The 13,798-nt window shown below is 46.0% G+C and overlaps 1 protein-coding gene and 1 long non-coding RNA gene across 2 annotated transcripts in view; one reads left to right on the top strand and one right to left on the bottom strand.

Moving 5' to 3' along the window:
- The window catches only part of RNF112 (ring finger protein 112), a 231,936-nt gene that overhangs the window by 116,068 nt on the left and 102,070 nt on the right, over nucleotides 1–13,798 (bottom strand). Inside the window, exon 7 of the mRNA XM_085618642.1 lies at nucleotides 2,793–2,843. Coding sequence (XP_085474768.1) covers nucleotides 2,793–2,843 — 51 coding nt within the window. The remainder of the gene's footprint in view (nucleotides 1–2,792; nucleotides 2,844–13,798) is intronic.
- The window catches only part of LOC146811671 (uncharacterized), a 143,302-nt gene that overhangs the window by 104,888 nt on the left and 24,616 nt on the right, over nucleotides 1–13,798 (top strand). The window lies entirely within an intron of this gene.

Raw genomic sequence — 13,798 nt, 5'->3', positions numbered from 1 at the left:
GACAACGTGGTGGAAGATTTATTTTCAGTTAGTTAACGTGATGGGGGCATGCCATTTTCCTACCTATACTAAAAGCCACCTGGTGGATTCATGCGGGCTGCGCCATGTCACAAGCTGAATCCAGATTAGGAGGGTGAGTTCCTTTAATGCCACACACCCACTGTGATGTAAATGCAGGTCAGCAACAAGGTGTCAAGGGTATTTGATAGCTGCAGGTTCCAACAGGAGGAAAGAGGAGAAACTGCTCCGCAGTCCCTGGATTTCCGCCTGTGTGATGCATGATTGGGACTGATTGGGTGACTGGATGGAAGGATGCCGGAGGTCTTTGGGGATAAAGAGACTTCTGGAAGTCAGAGAGTATATTTTTCATGATGACATGGAGAGCAGAGCCGCTTACTGATAACTGATACAGAACCTGCAAAGAGTGAGCTCTGCGCATCAATACTATGCTAATGTTAGATCTGAGCAATATTATAATCTTGAATAATTTCTGAATTTTGTATTCTGAGAAGAGTGCAAAACTTGCCTGATTTTAGCTCACGAAGCAGGTCCGCTGCAGAATTTCATGTGACATTCCTAGGTTAGGCATCCCTTGCAAAGAATTGCTACTCCATATAGCAGCAGAATAGATTTCCCGTAATACACACAATTTTGTGAAATTGCAGGTATTCTGCAGAAAAGAAATCTGACACTTTGGGCACCACTTAAAGCTGCATATACGCAATTGTGTGGTGTCATACGTTACTCTGCCCTTAAACCAAGTGGGTGCACTATACATGGAAATCACCTTTTCTGTCCTGACATGGAGACAATAGGGCAGACGCCCGCCGTGGACATCACGCACAGACAGCATTCACACTTTAGCCTTTCCTATTTACACTGTCAACTGCTATCACTCCTAGTTCTGCCTAATGGAAGTTTTTCATCTGCCAGCAGCACAGATGTGAGGAGGGCAGTAATTAAGCTACATGGATTTTCAGTGCAACTGCACCGATCTTTCAACATACACCAATATTATTCTACAGTTCTTTGCCTCCACACAAATACATATCAATTCCCATGCTATTTACGTGTAATGCTTCATATTGACATCCAACCTTCTTTTAAAGTCAGACCTTTCAACATTGCCAATGCTGGTTTATATTCCTGAGTAAGCGCGGTTTGCTCAGTACGATGGTGTAAATCTCTTATCCACAGGGCTTTTGCTGCCATTTGCAGCACATAATTCAACTGTGGCACAGGAAGGGATCATGGAAGTACTTGGGTAATGCACCTTAGTCACAAAGGTGCTCAGAAAAGCTCTGAGATCGGCACATTTTCCATGGTACTGCTGCAGTCATGGGCATTAAATTTAAAGCAAGGCTGTCAGACATCCAAGAGCAGTGCACTGCACTCTGGGCCACAGGTTCAGTCTGATTTCAGACTTTCCTCAGTCGTCCTATCCAGTCAGTGGGTGTTCAGATTATGGGCATGAGTAGGGGTAACAACAACACAAATGAAAACTGCTGGTCTAGAGAAGAATAAGATTAGGAAAAAAGTTAAACTACAACAACCAGTCAGGCTTATTTCTTTAGGAGAGTCTCTCTATGAGAATAGAATCCCATCACCCACTTACGTGGCAAGCATCATCATTTGGGATTCCACTGGGTAAAAACCCTAGTGTATCTGTGTGCTACAACCTTCTAGATTAGCGAAGGGAGCTAACAGATAATACACAAAATTGAATCAGTTAGTGATAGCAATAAGCCATAGATGAGTTGTCTCAAAATGTTGTCATGGGTGAAGGTTGCAGTGCGAAGGAGTGTTAGTGCAAAAAAAGTGGTGGTGATGTTTAAAATGGACTACCAGGGTACTAAGAATTTGTATTAAGTGCTAACCTAGTGTCAAAGTAAAAACAGTGCATAGACAGTTTTAAACAAATAACTGTACAGGGGCCATAAAAATGGTGGGTCTACATGTTTCAGCTTAAGGGTATTATGTCCCTAGCTTTCGTCAGGACCACAAGGAAGATGAAATGCTACTGCAAAACTGTGCTTTATGTGCCAAAATTAGCACAAAACAAACAAAAACACGGGTTGAATCAATACAACCTGTCTTACTCCTGTACGCACAAATTTGGAAAGGCTATCACAGGAGTGTAAGCTGGAACCCCGACTTTTTTCGGGTGTGCTCCTCACCTCACCTGGCATCCGCTCAGGGTAGGAGGCACCGCTCTGTCCGTCGGTACATCTGGCTGGACCTAATGGAAGGTGTACCCATCCAATTCAGAAACCAAGGCGAGAGCAAGATGGCATGCATAAACCATTTCCTAGGTGAGGGTTAGATGGATGGTGTTTGTGATATCCCCTTGGCATAATTCTACATCAGCACTTTTTCACCTCTCTGAGCGGGTTTGGGACACATGGACCAACTGCGTACAATAAACCATAGGCCAGCACCCATAATTCCACTTATTTCACAGGTGCATAAATGTGATTCAACTCCCAGGGTTCACCACATGAAAAGTACGCTCTGCTACTTGGATGGCTGGGAGCAGGGGAACTCTCACTTAAGGTGCTTGCACCCGCTCTGTGGAACTCTCTGCCGCTTTCTATCAGAAACACAACCAATCTCCTGTCTTTTAGAAGGGCTGTGAAGGCCTGGCTTTTCTAATTATCTAGTAGCTCCTCTCGAAACCTCACCTCCGGCTTTTAGCGCTGGGACGTCCCCTTGCCGGGATAGCCAAGCGCTCTATAAATCCTATAAAATAACATAACATATACCCAACATGTAGATAAATACAAGAAGCTCACCTCCAGGTACTCCAGCTCCGTCTCCTTCAAGCTGCAGGAAACATTGAAGATCTACAAGAGAACCAGACGAAAGTTAATGAGTGGTAAATATAAAGCCTATGATGAGCTGTAGGTAAATACAGAAAATGGCTTTTCACTTTTTTTTAAGCAGGCTTTGGGGAGAGGCCTCTTCGCTCGACCTAATGACTGTCCACTGAGATTTTATCCAATGTTAGGAAGGGGCAAGAATCAACGCTGTTGTCCCAGTTAACAAATACCACCTGAGCAGGTCCATCTTCATTTCTTATGCACATTCTATCTTTACACAAGATCTGCTGAGAGACTTGATTATTTGTAACAGGACAGCAAAGCCAAGTGTGTAACTAAGGAGGGTGTATGTTGTGGCGGGAGTGAAATGAGTCCGGGTGACCCTTCATGTTGACAAAATGTATCACAACACTAATTTCTGACTTGATATTGCTGGCTAACTATTAAATATAAAGTCGCTTGGTGGTAAAGGGACCCACAGTGCTATTAATCTATCAATCAACCAATCATTGACATGAAGGGATGTCAGTGAGAATTTTCACTCCACATCAAGTAACTGATCCTTCTCCCTCCTAAATGATATAAACCAGGCAAGTTCAGAACATGGCCATGCCCAACATTAGAGGTCAAATATGGGGATGGTTGCCAGAAGATTTCCAAAGCACTGGATGGCAAAAAGGTGATAGGGTAGATTTTCAAACTGGTGGCATTAATCCACAGTGGCACAAACTTACTGAATTTCGATGCACGGTGATGTCGGTTGACACTATTCACTGGAAAGGAATATGTTACTTACCAGTATGCATCTGTTCTTGGCATGTAGAGCTGCAGAACTATACACTGTGCATAGATCGCCATCTGGTGTTGGGCCCGGATGTTTGCAGTTTGTTTTTCTTCTTGGACAGTGTTTGGCAGTCACAAGTTTGGTGACTCCTCCTTCGGTCCGTACTGCGCATGGGCTTCGGCTCCATCCTCAGATTGTTTTTCGCCAGCAAGGAAAAGATGGAGCGTAGTGATAATAGTAAAGAAACCCATGTGTGTTGTATCTAAATAAGATAGACTGGAACGGATACAGGTTGCCGGGGAGGCGGGTGGGCGTGTATAGATCTGCAGCTCTACAAGCCAAGAACAGATGCATACTGGTAAGTAGCATATTCTGTTCGAGGCATATGAGCTGCAGATTATACACTGTGCATAGATTATATAGCAGTACCCAACCCTAGCAGCGACCACCGGTATCCGTTGCAGTGGTTTGAAACAGTGTCTTTAATACAGCCTGGCCCACACTAGCTTGTTGTTTGGTGTGCACATCTACACAGTAATGTTTTGTGAAGGTGTGCGGTGTTGACCATGTGGCTGCTTTGCAGATGTCATCTAAGGGTATGTTCCCTAGAAACGCCATAGAAGCCCCTATCTTTCTTGTAGAGTGGGCTTTAGGTGGAACAGATAATGTTCTTTTTGCTTTGTGATAGCAAATTTGTATGCATTTTACTATCCACCTAGCTATCCCTGATTTTGAGATGGGGTTGCCTTTATGTGGTGGAGAGAACGAGACAAACAGCTGTTTAGTCTTTCTAAAAGATTGCGTTCTTTGTATATAGTAAAGTAAAGCCCTTTTAACATCAAGTGTATGTAGAGCCCTTTCTGCAACAGATTGAGGTTGCGAGAAAAATACCGGTAATTCCACCGATTGATTGAGATGGAAGGGGGAAATGACCTTGGGCAGAAATTTTGGATTTGTGCGAAGTATCACCTTATTGTGATGTATCTGTAGAAAAGGTTCTTGTGTCGTGAACGCTTGTATTTCACTAACCCTTCTAAGGGAAGTGATAGCTACGAGAAAAGCTGTTTTCCAAGTAAGCAACTGTAGCTCACATTTATGCATTGGTTCGAAAGGCGGTCCCATCAGCCTTGTAAGAACTACGTTTAGATTCCACACAGGTGAGGGTGGTGCTCTGGGTGGAATTACTCTTTTAAGGCCTTCCATGAAAGCTTTAATAGCAGGCACTCTGAAAAGTGATAAATGCTGTCTGTTTTGCAGGTAAGCAGCAATTGCTGCTAGGTGTGAACGGATGGATGTGGATGCCAGGTTACACCTTTGTAGATGGAGCAGGTAACATATGATGTGCTGTATGGATACATCTAAAGGGTTGATTGTATTGTTACGGCAGTAAATAACAAATCTTTTCCACTTTGCGGCATAGCATGCTCGAGTGGTAGGACGTCTGGCTTCCCTGATAATGTTCATGCAATCAGGGGGAAGGTTAAGGTATCCAAATTCTAAGATTTCAGGAGCCAGATCGCAAGGTTGAGCTGAGCTGGGTCCGGCTGCCTGATCTCTCCATGGTTCTGGGTTAGGAGGCATGGGGACAGGTGTAATTTTTGGTGTGGTACCACTGAGAGCTGTAGTAGTGTGGTGTACCACGGCTGCCTCGCCCATGTTGGAGCTACCAGAATGAGTGTGAGGGAGTGCTGTTGTAGCTTCCTTACCACTAATGGAATTAGCGGGAGAGGCGGAAAGGCATATGCAAATTTGCCTGACCAGTTCATCCATATCGCATTGCCTTTGGACAATGGGTGTGGGTATCTGGCGGCGAAGCTTGGGCATTTTTTGTTTTCATGGGTGGCGAAGAGGTCTATCTGAGGATGCCCCCACTTGTGAAAGAAAGGGTGCAGAACTTGTGGATGCAGTTCCCATTCGTGCATTTGCTGCGTTTGTCTGCTGAGCAGATCTGCCATCGTGTTTTGTATCCCTGGGACATGTTGTGCCAGGAGAAAGACTTTTTGCGGGATTGCCCATCTCCATATGCTCTGTGCTAATCGAGAGAGCTGTGGAGATTGTGTCCCCCCCCTGTTTTTGAATGTAGTACATTGCAGTCATATTGTCTGTGCGAATGAGGACTGCTTTGGCTGAGATTTGTTTCTGAAATGATTTCAGGGCTAGAAAGATCGCCAATAACTCCAGATGGTTTATGTGGAGTAACTTTTGTTGTGGCGTCCATATACCTTGCACTGTGAGGTGTAATAGATGCGCTCCCCAACCGGAGAGCGATGCGTCCGTTGTTAAAATTACCTGAGGAACCGGGTCCAGGAGCGGTCGCCCTTTGGAAAGATTTGTGGTGTTCCACCACTGCAGAGAGCGATGGGTGCGATCGTCCACCAACACCAGATCTGTCAGTTGCCCCTGGGCCTGGTTCCACTGGCGTGCTAGGCACTCTTGGAGTGGACGCATGTGGAGTCTTGCATGAGGCACTATGAAAATGCAAGATGCCATCATCCCTATTAGCTTCATAAACACTTGCTGGGAGAGAGTGCAGAGGAATGAATCTTTGATGCAAGGCTTGTATGCTTGCAATTCTGGCTGGATTGGGATAGGCTATAGCTTTTGAGGTGTCTATAGTGGCACCGAGGTATTGCTTTGTGTGAGACGGTATCATCTGGGACTTTTGGTGGTTCACCGTGAAACCTAGCTGGTCAAGTAGTTGGATGGTAGTGTTTGTATGTTGCACACATTGGTTGTAGGACGTGGCTTTTATTAGCCAGTCGTCCAACTAAGGGAAGACGTGAATGTGTTGTCTTCTGAGGTGTGCTGCCACTACTGCTAGGCATTTGGTGAACACTCTTGGTGTGGTTGTGACCCCGAAGGGGAGAACCTTGAACTGATAATGTTGGCCGTCCACTACAAATCTGAGGTACTTTCTGTGAGAAGGGTGTATTGGAATATGAAAGTATGCGTCTTTCAAGTCCGGTGTGGTGAGAAGATCGTTCTGGCAGAGGAGTGGGAGAACTTGTTGGAGAGTTACCATGTGAAAATGGTCTGAATGTATGTATGTATTGAGAGGCCGGAGGTCTAGAATGGGTCGTAGAGTCTCGTCTCTTTTTGGTATCAGAAAGTACAGAGAGTAGACACCTAAATTTTGTTGATTGATGGGGACCTGCTCTATAGCCTGTTTTTGCAGGAGGGAGATTACCTCTTGTTTGAGCAATGTGGTGTGTTCTTGCGACATTGTACGGTGCCTGGGTGGAATATTTGGGGGGGTGGATGTTAATTCGAGACTGTACCCTGACCGAATAATTTGGGTCACCCATTTGTCTGATGTTATGGTGTCCCAGGTTTGAAAGAAGTTTTGTAGTCTGCCCCAGACTGGAGTGGAATGGTCTGGGGGGGAGCGGGGGAAAGTCATTGTGTGGGCGGTGTGGCAGAACGGGCGGTGTTGGTTTTGCCCCTGCCCTTATTATTGTTTCCTCTATATCCACCTCTTTGATAGCCCTTTGTGAAGGTAGTCTGAGGAGGAGACTTGTAGGATGTGGAGGCGTTATCGGCAGAGTAGCCCCTGCCAGTGCCTCGAAAGGAGGAGCGGCGAAAAGAGCGTCTAGGAGGGTGGGACTGTAATGCTCCCATAGACTTCGCCGTATCTGTATCTTTTTTCATTTTTTCCAGGGCTTCGTCTACTTTTGGGCCAAATAAGTGTTGCTGGTCAAAAGGGTGGTTTAGTATAGATGCTTGTACCCCTGGCTTAAAACCTGAGATTCTGAGCCAGGCGTGGCGGCGAAGCAGAACACTGGTGTTTATAGCCCTGGAAGCTGTGTCTGCTGCGTCAAGTGCACATTTAATAGAGGTGTTGGTAATGGTCTTTCCCTCTTGTATTAGTTCATGAGCCCTATTTTTATATTTTTCTGGGAGATGTTGCATGATAGTCTCCAGCTCATCATAGTGCGCTCTGTCGTACCTTGCCAACAGCGCTTCCGTGTTGGCGATACGCCACATATTGGCAGCTTGCGAGGCAGTGCGTTTGCCTGACGCATCTAGGAGCTTGGACTCCTTATCGGGTGGTGGAGCTTCACCCGATGACTGAGAATTGGACCGCTTCCTAGCTGTGGATACCACTAATGAGTCTAAGGGTGCAGGTCCTTTAATATAGGCAGGATCTGTGGGGGCGGCCTTATATTTTTTCTCTATTCGGGGGTTTAAGACCCTAGCCCTGACTGGGTCTTTGAAAACCTCTGCCGCATGTTTGGTCACCCCTTTAAGCATGGGTAGTATGGCAGTAGATTTATCTGCGATGTCAAAGGTATCAAGTAGGAAGTCTTCCTCAACTGGATCAGTGTGTAACTCCACCCCATGATAATGTGCCGCCCGTTGTAACAAGTGGTGGAACCCCAAGGAGTCCTCTGGTGGAGATGGCCTGGATGGATAAAGATCATCCTGAGGTACATCTGGGACATCTGGATTATGATAATCCTCCCATGGGTCTAGTGTTCCCGGAGGGGTGGGGTCTTGTGGGGCATCTGTTGGATCATAGTATGGATCCCCTTGGTCATCAGGGTCTGGAGACGGGGTTGGAGAGCGATGAGGCAAGGGTGGAGAAGGTGGAGGGGGCGGAGATGGAGAGGGTGGAGGAGGTGGAGGTGGTGGGGAAGGTACTCTGAAAGGGAATGTGGCAGAGTCCTTCCGTTTTGGCGGTGGAGGAGGAGCTGGTTTGTCTAAATGTCTTTTCTTTGAAGACAAAGTCAAATGTCCAGTCTTTGGATCCTTTGTTAAAGTCTTTTGTAGAGGATCTGGCGTGAATAGTTCCTCCGGCACAGATTGATCTGTTGGCACCGATGTTTTCGGGGCCGACGGCTTCTTTGGTTTATCTGTGCCATGCTTTTTCGGGGCCTCCGATTTTTTGTTCGGTGCCGAGGCAGGTTTCGGCACGGGAGTTTCGGCGCTGAGGGATTTATGTTTGGTCGGCACCGAGAGGCCAGGTTTCGACACCGATGGCTTCGGAACGGAGCTTGGTGTGGTTTTCTTCGGTGCCGAAGGGTGTTTCTCGGCACCGCTAGTAGGCTGGCTCGAGCCCGAGCCGCCGGAAGACTTATGATGCTTCTTCACCGGGCCCAAAGGTGGGGTGATGGAAGCGGTGTGTTTGGTTTTGCCTAGGCCCGGAGGCGAAGGTGTAACCGGAGTCTCTTTCGGTGTGGGCGCGGGAGTTTGAGGGGGTAGAGTACTCACGACCCTCTGCGCCGGTGTGATCTCCTCCACGTCGGAGTCGTCGGCCTCGGAAGCGCTGACGAGGTCGTCTTCCTGTTGGGTGTGCTGCTGTCCCGAAGCTTCGATGTCTTCTCCGAAGATGTCAGGTGGAGCCGAGGTCGAGGAGTGCGCCATGGTGCGTCTAGCTCTTCGATTCCGAATAGTCTTTTTCGATCGAAAAGACTTGCAGGCGGGGCAGTCTCGGGCCTCGTGTTCAGGAGAGAGGCAGAGGTTGCACACCTGATGTAAATCGGTGTGGGGAAATTTAGACCCACATTTAGGGCACTTCTTAAAGGGAGTCCTTTCCATCGGCCGAGACCGGAGTCGAGATAGGCCCGAAGGCCGCCGCCTGGAATCGAAAAAGTGCCGAAGAGAGAGATAAAGAAGATGATTTTGTCTGAAGAATCTCGATGGACGAGGATTTTTCGTCGAAGGTCGAACTGGAAAGGTTCGAAGTCGGAGCACGAAGTATTACATCCGAGCCCGATGGCGGAAAAAAACAATCTGAGGATGGAGCCGAAGCCCATGCGCAGTACGGACCGAAGGAGGAGTCACCGAACTCGTGACTTCCAAACACTGTCCAAGAAGAAAAACAAACTGCAAACATCCGGGCCCAACACCAGATGGCGATCTATGCACAGTGTATAATCTGCAGCTCATATGCCTCGAACATTACTTTTTTATTTTAGGAAGGACCAGAGCACAACCAATGAAACCACAGACATATCTGGTAAGAGGCCCTCCCCACCATTTTGTGTCACTGAGTTATAATGAATTTATTGTCTTTGACCAGTACATCGGGTTCTAACTCCCTGGAATCTATGGCAGAGGTGACTGAAGACATGCACTTAAAATTTAACATCAACTACTGCCATCTCCAGCTGATAGTTCAGTTCAAGTACTCTTATTAATTCTTACACAAGGTGTTAAAATAATCATATGGGTGGGCTCCTTGTATGAGCACCCCAGATAAAGAAAATTATGACTTTCCTGTTTCAACAGTGCGAAAAAAAAGGGCGGCTAAACCAGACCATTGATGGAAGACATATTAACTCCTTCAAACACAGCTGGCAGCAGTAAACAAGATTCAGATAACTATGCCTACCAAGAAAAGAGTGAACTACTGAGCGCGAGGGACCCCAGTTTGACGAGCCTTGGGTCGAGCTACAGTAAATGTCCACCCATCTGTCAATCAGGCAACCAGTTGACTGAAAAGGCAATATAGTAGCTTTTTGGGTTCCGCCCCAGTATTCAAACTATGCAACAAGGTTTTCACTAAGTTATTTAACCTGGTGCAATACAGTTGACTATTTTTCATCGAAAAAAGTTGGTTCTGAATTTAGCAATAGTAAATTAATAACTTCTAGATTGGTTGTATGACACTACATTGAGGTACTTAACATCGACTGACAAACAAATCACATCCACTACATCACCTACCACTCTATTATCTAAGTAAGTATATATCTACTATTCTTGACTCCAGATCTACTTAAAGGAAAATGCTACTTACCAGCATGCATCTGTTCTAGGCATGTAGAGTTGTAGATTCATATGCTTATGCATAGATCGCCATCTGGTGTTGGGCCCGGATGTTAGCAGTTTGTTTTTCTTCAAAGAAGTCTTTCCAGTCACAAGTTAGGTGACTCCTCCCTTAGGTAAGAGTGGGCATGGGCAACGACTCCATTGTTAGATTGTTTTCCCGCAGAGGGTGATAATGGAGCCAGTAAGAATAGTTAGAAGGAGATGTCCATGAATGTATATATCTAAGGAAGATGAAACTGCAGCAGGTATAGGTACCCGGGAGGAGGGTGGGGCATCTGAATCTACAGCTCTACATGCCAAGTACAGCTGCATTCTGGTAAGTAGCATTTTCCATTCGAGGCATATGAGCTGTAGATCATATGCTTGTGCATAGATTATACAGCAGTTATCTCCCAAAGCGGTGGTTAACCTGTAGCTGTTGCAGTAGCCTGAAATAGTGTACGTAAAACTGCCTGGCCTACTCTAGCTTGTTGTGCTGCTAACACATCCACTGAGTAGTGTTTTGTGAATGTGTGAGAGGTAGACGATGTTGCAGCTTTGCATATGTCATCTATGGGTATAGTCCCTAGGAATGCCATAGAACCCCCCAGTTTAAGTGTGGAGTGTGCTCTAGGTAGAACTGGTAATGTTTGTTAAGCCTTTGCGTAACATATTTGAATACACTTAACAATCCACCTTGCAATTCCTGATTTTGATATAGCATTGCCCTTGTATGGTGGAGCAAAGGCTACAAAAAGTTGAGTGGTGTTGTGAAAAGGTTTTGTCCTTTCAATGTAATACAGCAATGCTCATTTGACATCTAGTGTGGGTAGAGCACGTTTTGCCACTGAATCTGGTTGAGGGAAGAAAACTAGTAACTCAACCAACTGATTAATGTGAAAGGCAGAAATGACTTTTGGAAGGAACTTAGGGCTGGCCTGAAGAACTACTTTGTTTTGGTGCATTTGCAAAAAAGGTTCTTCTATAGTCAAAGCCTGAATCTCACTTACTCTCCCAAGTGATGTGATGTGATAGCAACCAGGAAAGCAACTTTCCATGTGAGAAATTGTAGTTCACATCCGTGCATTGGTTCAAAAGGTGGGCCCATTAGTCTGGTGAGAACAATATTGAGATTCCACACTGGGGCAGATGGACGTCTCGGGAGAATAACTCTTTTGAGTCCCTCCATAAACACTTTACTGACAGGTACTCTAAAGAGAGACAGATGCCGTTTATTTTGGAGATATGCAGCTATAGCAGCTAGATGTAAGCGTATGGACGTATATGCTAGAGTGGAACTTTTAGATGTAACAAATAGCATATAATGTTTTGTACAGAAGCATGAAGCGGGTTGATGTGGTTGTTGTTACAGTAAATCATAAACTGCTTCCACTTGGCTGCATAGCAGGCTCTTGTGGTAGGACGCCTAGCTTCTTTGATGATATTCATACAGTCTGGCGGTAGATTTAGATAGCCAAGCTCTAGGACTTCAGGTGCCAGACCGCTACTTTAAGTTGACTGGGATCTGGGTGTCTTATCTCCCCATGGCTCTGGGTGAGGAGACTGGGTGAAAGTCATAGTTTTTGATGAGGAACTACTGAGTGTTCCAATAGGGTTGTGAACCATGGTTGACGTACCCATGTGGGAGCAACTAGGATTAGCGTCAGGACATTTGTTTGAGTTTCCGAACCACTTATGGAATGAGTGGGAGAGGCGGAAAAGCGTAAGCAAATGTCCCTGACCAATTCATCCATAGTGCATTGCCTTTGGATAATGGGTGTGGATACCTGGACGCGAAGTTTGGGCATTTTGCGTTTAGATGCGCGGAGAACAGGTCTATGTTTGGGAAGCCCCCACATTTGGAAGAATAGGAGGAGGACCCAAGGATGTAGTTCCCATTCGTAGATCTATTGTGTCTGGCAACTTAACAGATTGTCCACTCCTGGGAGGTGTTCTGCCAGGAGGTAGATTTTGTGATGTATGGCCCATCTCCAGATTTCCAGCGCTAGCTGGGACAGTAGGAGGGAGTGTGTCCTCCCTCTCTTTTTGAATGTAGTACATAGCTGTCATGTTGTCTGTACGAATTAGTACGGTTTTGCGTACTAGCTGAACTTGAAATGCTTTCAGAGCCAGAACAATCGCTAGGAGCTCTAGGTGATTGATGTAGAGCTGTTTCTGTTGGGGCTCCACATGCCTTGAATTGTGTGGTTTTGAAGATGTGCTCCCCAACCTGTTAGTGATGCATCTGCTGTTAGTACTATCTGTGGAACCGGGTCGCTGAAGGGCCGCTCTTTTAACAGGTTTTGTGTATTCCAACCACTGTAGAGAGCGATGAGTGCGGCCGTCTACCAACACTAGATCTGATAACTGACCCTGAGCCTGGTTCCACTGATGTGCTAAACATTCCTGCAAGGGACGCATTTGAAGTCTTGCGTAGGGAACTATGAAGATGCAAGATGCAATCATTTCTAGTAACTGCATGAACACTCGAGGAGTGTTGAGGCTGAAACTGAGACAGTATGTTCTGAAACGTTCTGAGTCTGGCTGGAGTTGGATATGCTGCAGCCTTCTGTGTGTCTATGGTAGCTCCTAGATAGTCTTGAGACATGAAGGGTTGGAGATGGAATTTGGCTTGGTTTATTGTGAACCCTAGTAGGTGAAGGAGTTGCACAGTTTTCTGTGTGTCGCAGGCAAGCATTGTATGAACTGGCCTTTATAAGCTAGTCGTCTAAGTAGGGGAAGACGTGAACATGTTGTCTCCTCAAGTGCGCTGCGACCACTGCCAAACATTTTGTGAAAACCCTGGGAGCAGTTGTCACTCCAAAGGGTAGGATCTTGAATTGATAATGTTGGCCTACTACCACAAACCGGAGGTATTTGCGGTGGGCAGAGTGTATTGGTATATGAAAATAAGTGTCCTTTAGATCCAGAGTGGATAGAAAGTCGCCGTGCTGAGGAAGAGGAAGCACTTGTTGTAGTGTCACCATGTGAAAATGGTCTGATTGAATGTATAGATTGAGTTCTCTGAGGTCCAATATGGGTCTGAGAGAGCCGTCCTTTTTGGGAATTAGAAAGTATAGGGAGTACTCTCCTGTTCCTTGATATTGGAAAGAAACTGGTTCTATTGCACCTTTTTGCAACAACAAAATAACTTCTTGCATTAGCAGCGTAAGATGTTCTTGTGACATGAGGTGTTGCCTTGGAGGAATATTGGGTGGAGTGCTTGTAAGTTCCAGGAAATAACCAGATTGTATAATTTGTAGAACCCATTTGTCTGATGTAATCATATTCCAAATGGGTAGAAATTGTGAGAGACGTCCCCCGACAGGAGTGGAATAATCGGGGGGGGGGGGGAGGGGGCGCATGGTAAATAAGTCATTGTTTGTTATCTTTGTTGGCAGGGGAGGTGTTGAATCACCTCTGCCTCTTCCCCTGCCGTTAT

This window comes from Triturus cristatus, chromosome 7, assembly GCF_964204655.1.
Source record: "Triturus cristatus chromosome 7, aTriCri1.1, whole genome shotgun sequence".
NCBI classification, from domain to species: Eukaryota; Metazoa; Chordata; class Amphibia; order Caudata; family Salamandridae; genus Triturus; species Triturus cristatus.
This window is presented reverse-complemented; position numbering and strand designations above follow the sequence as displayed.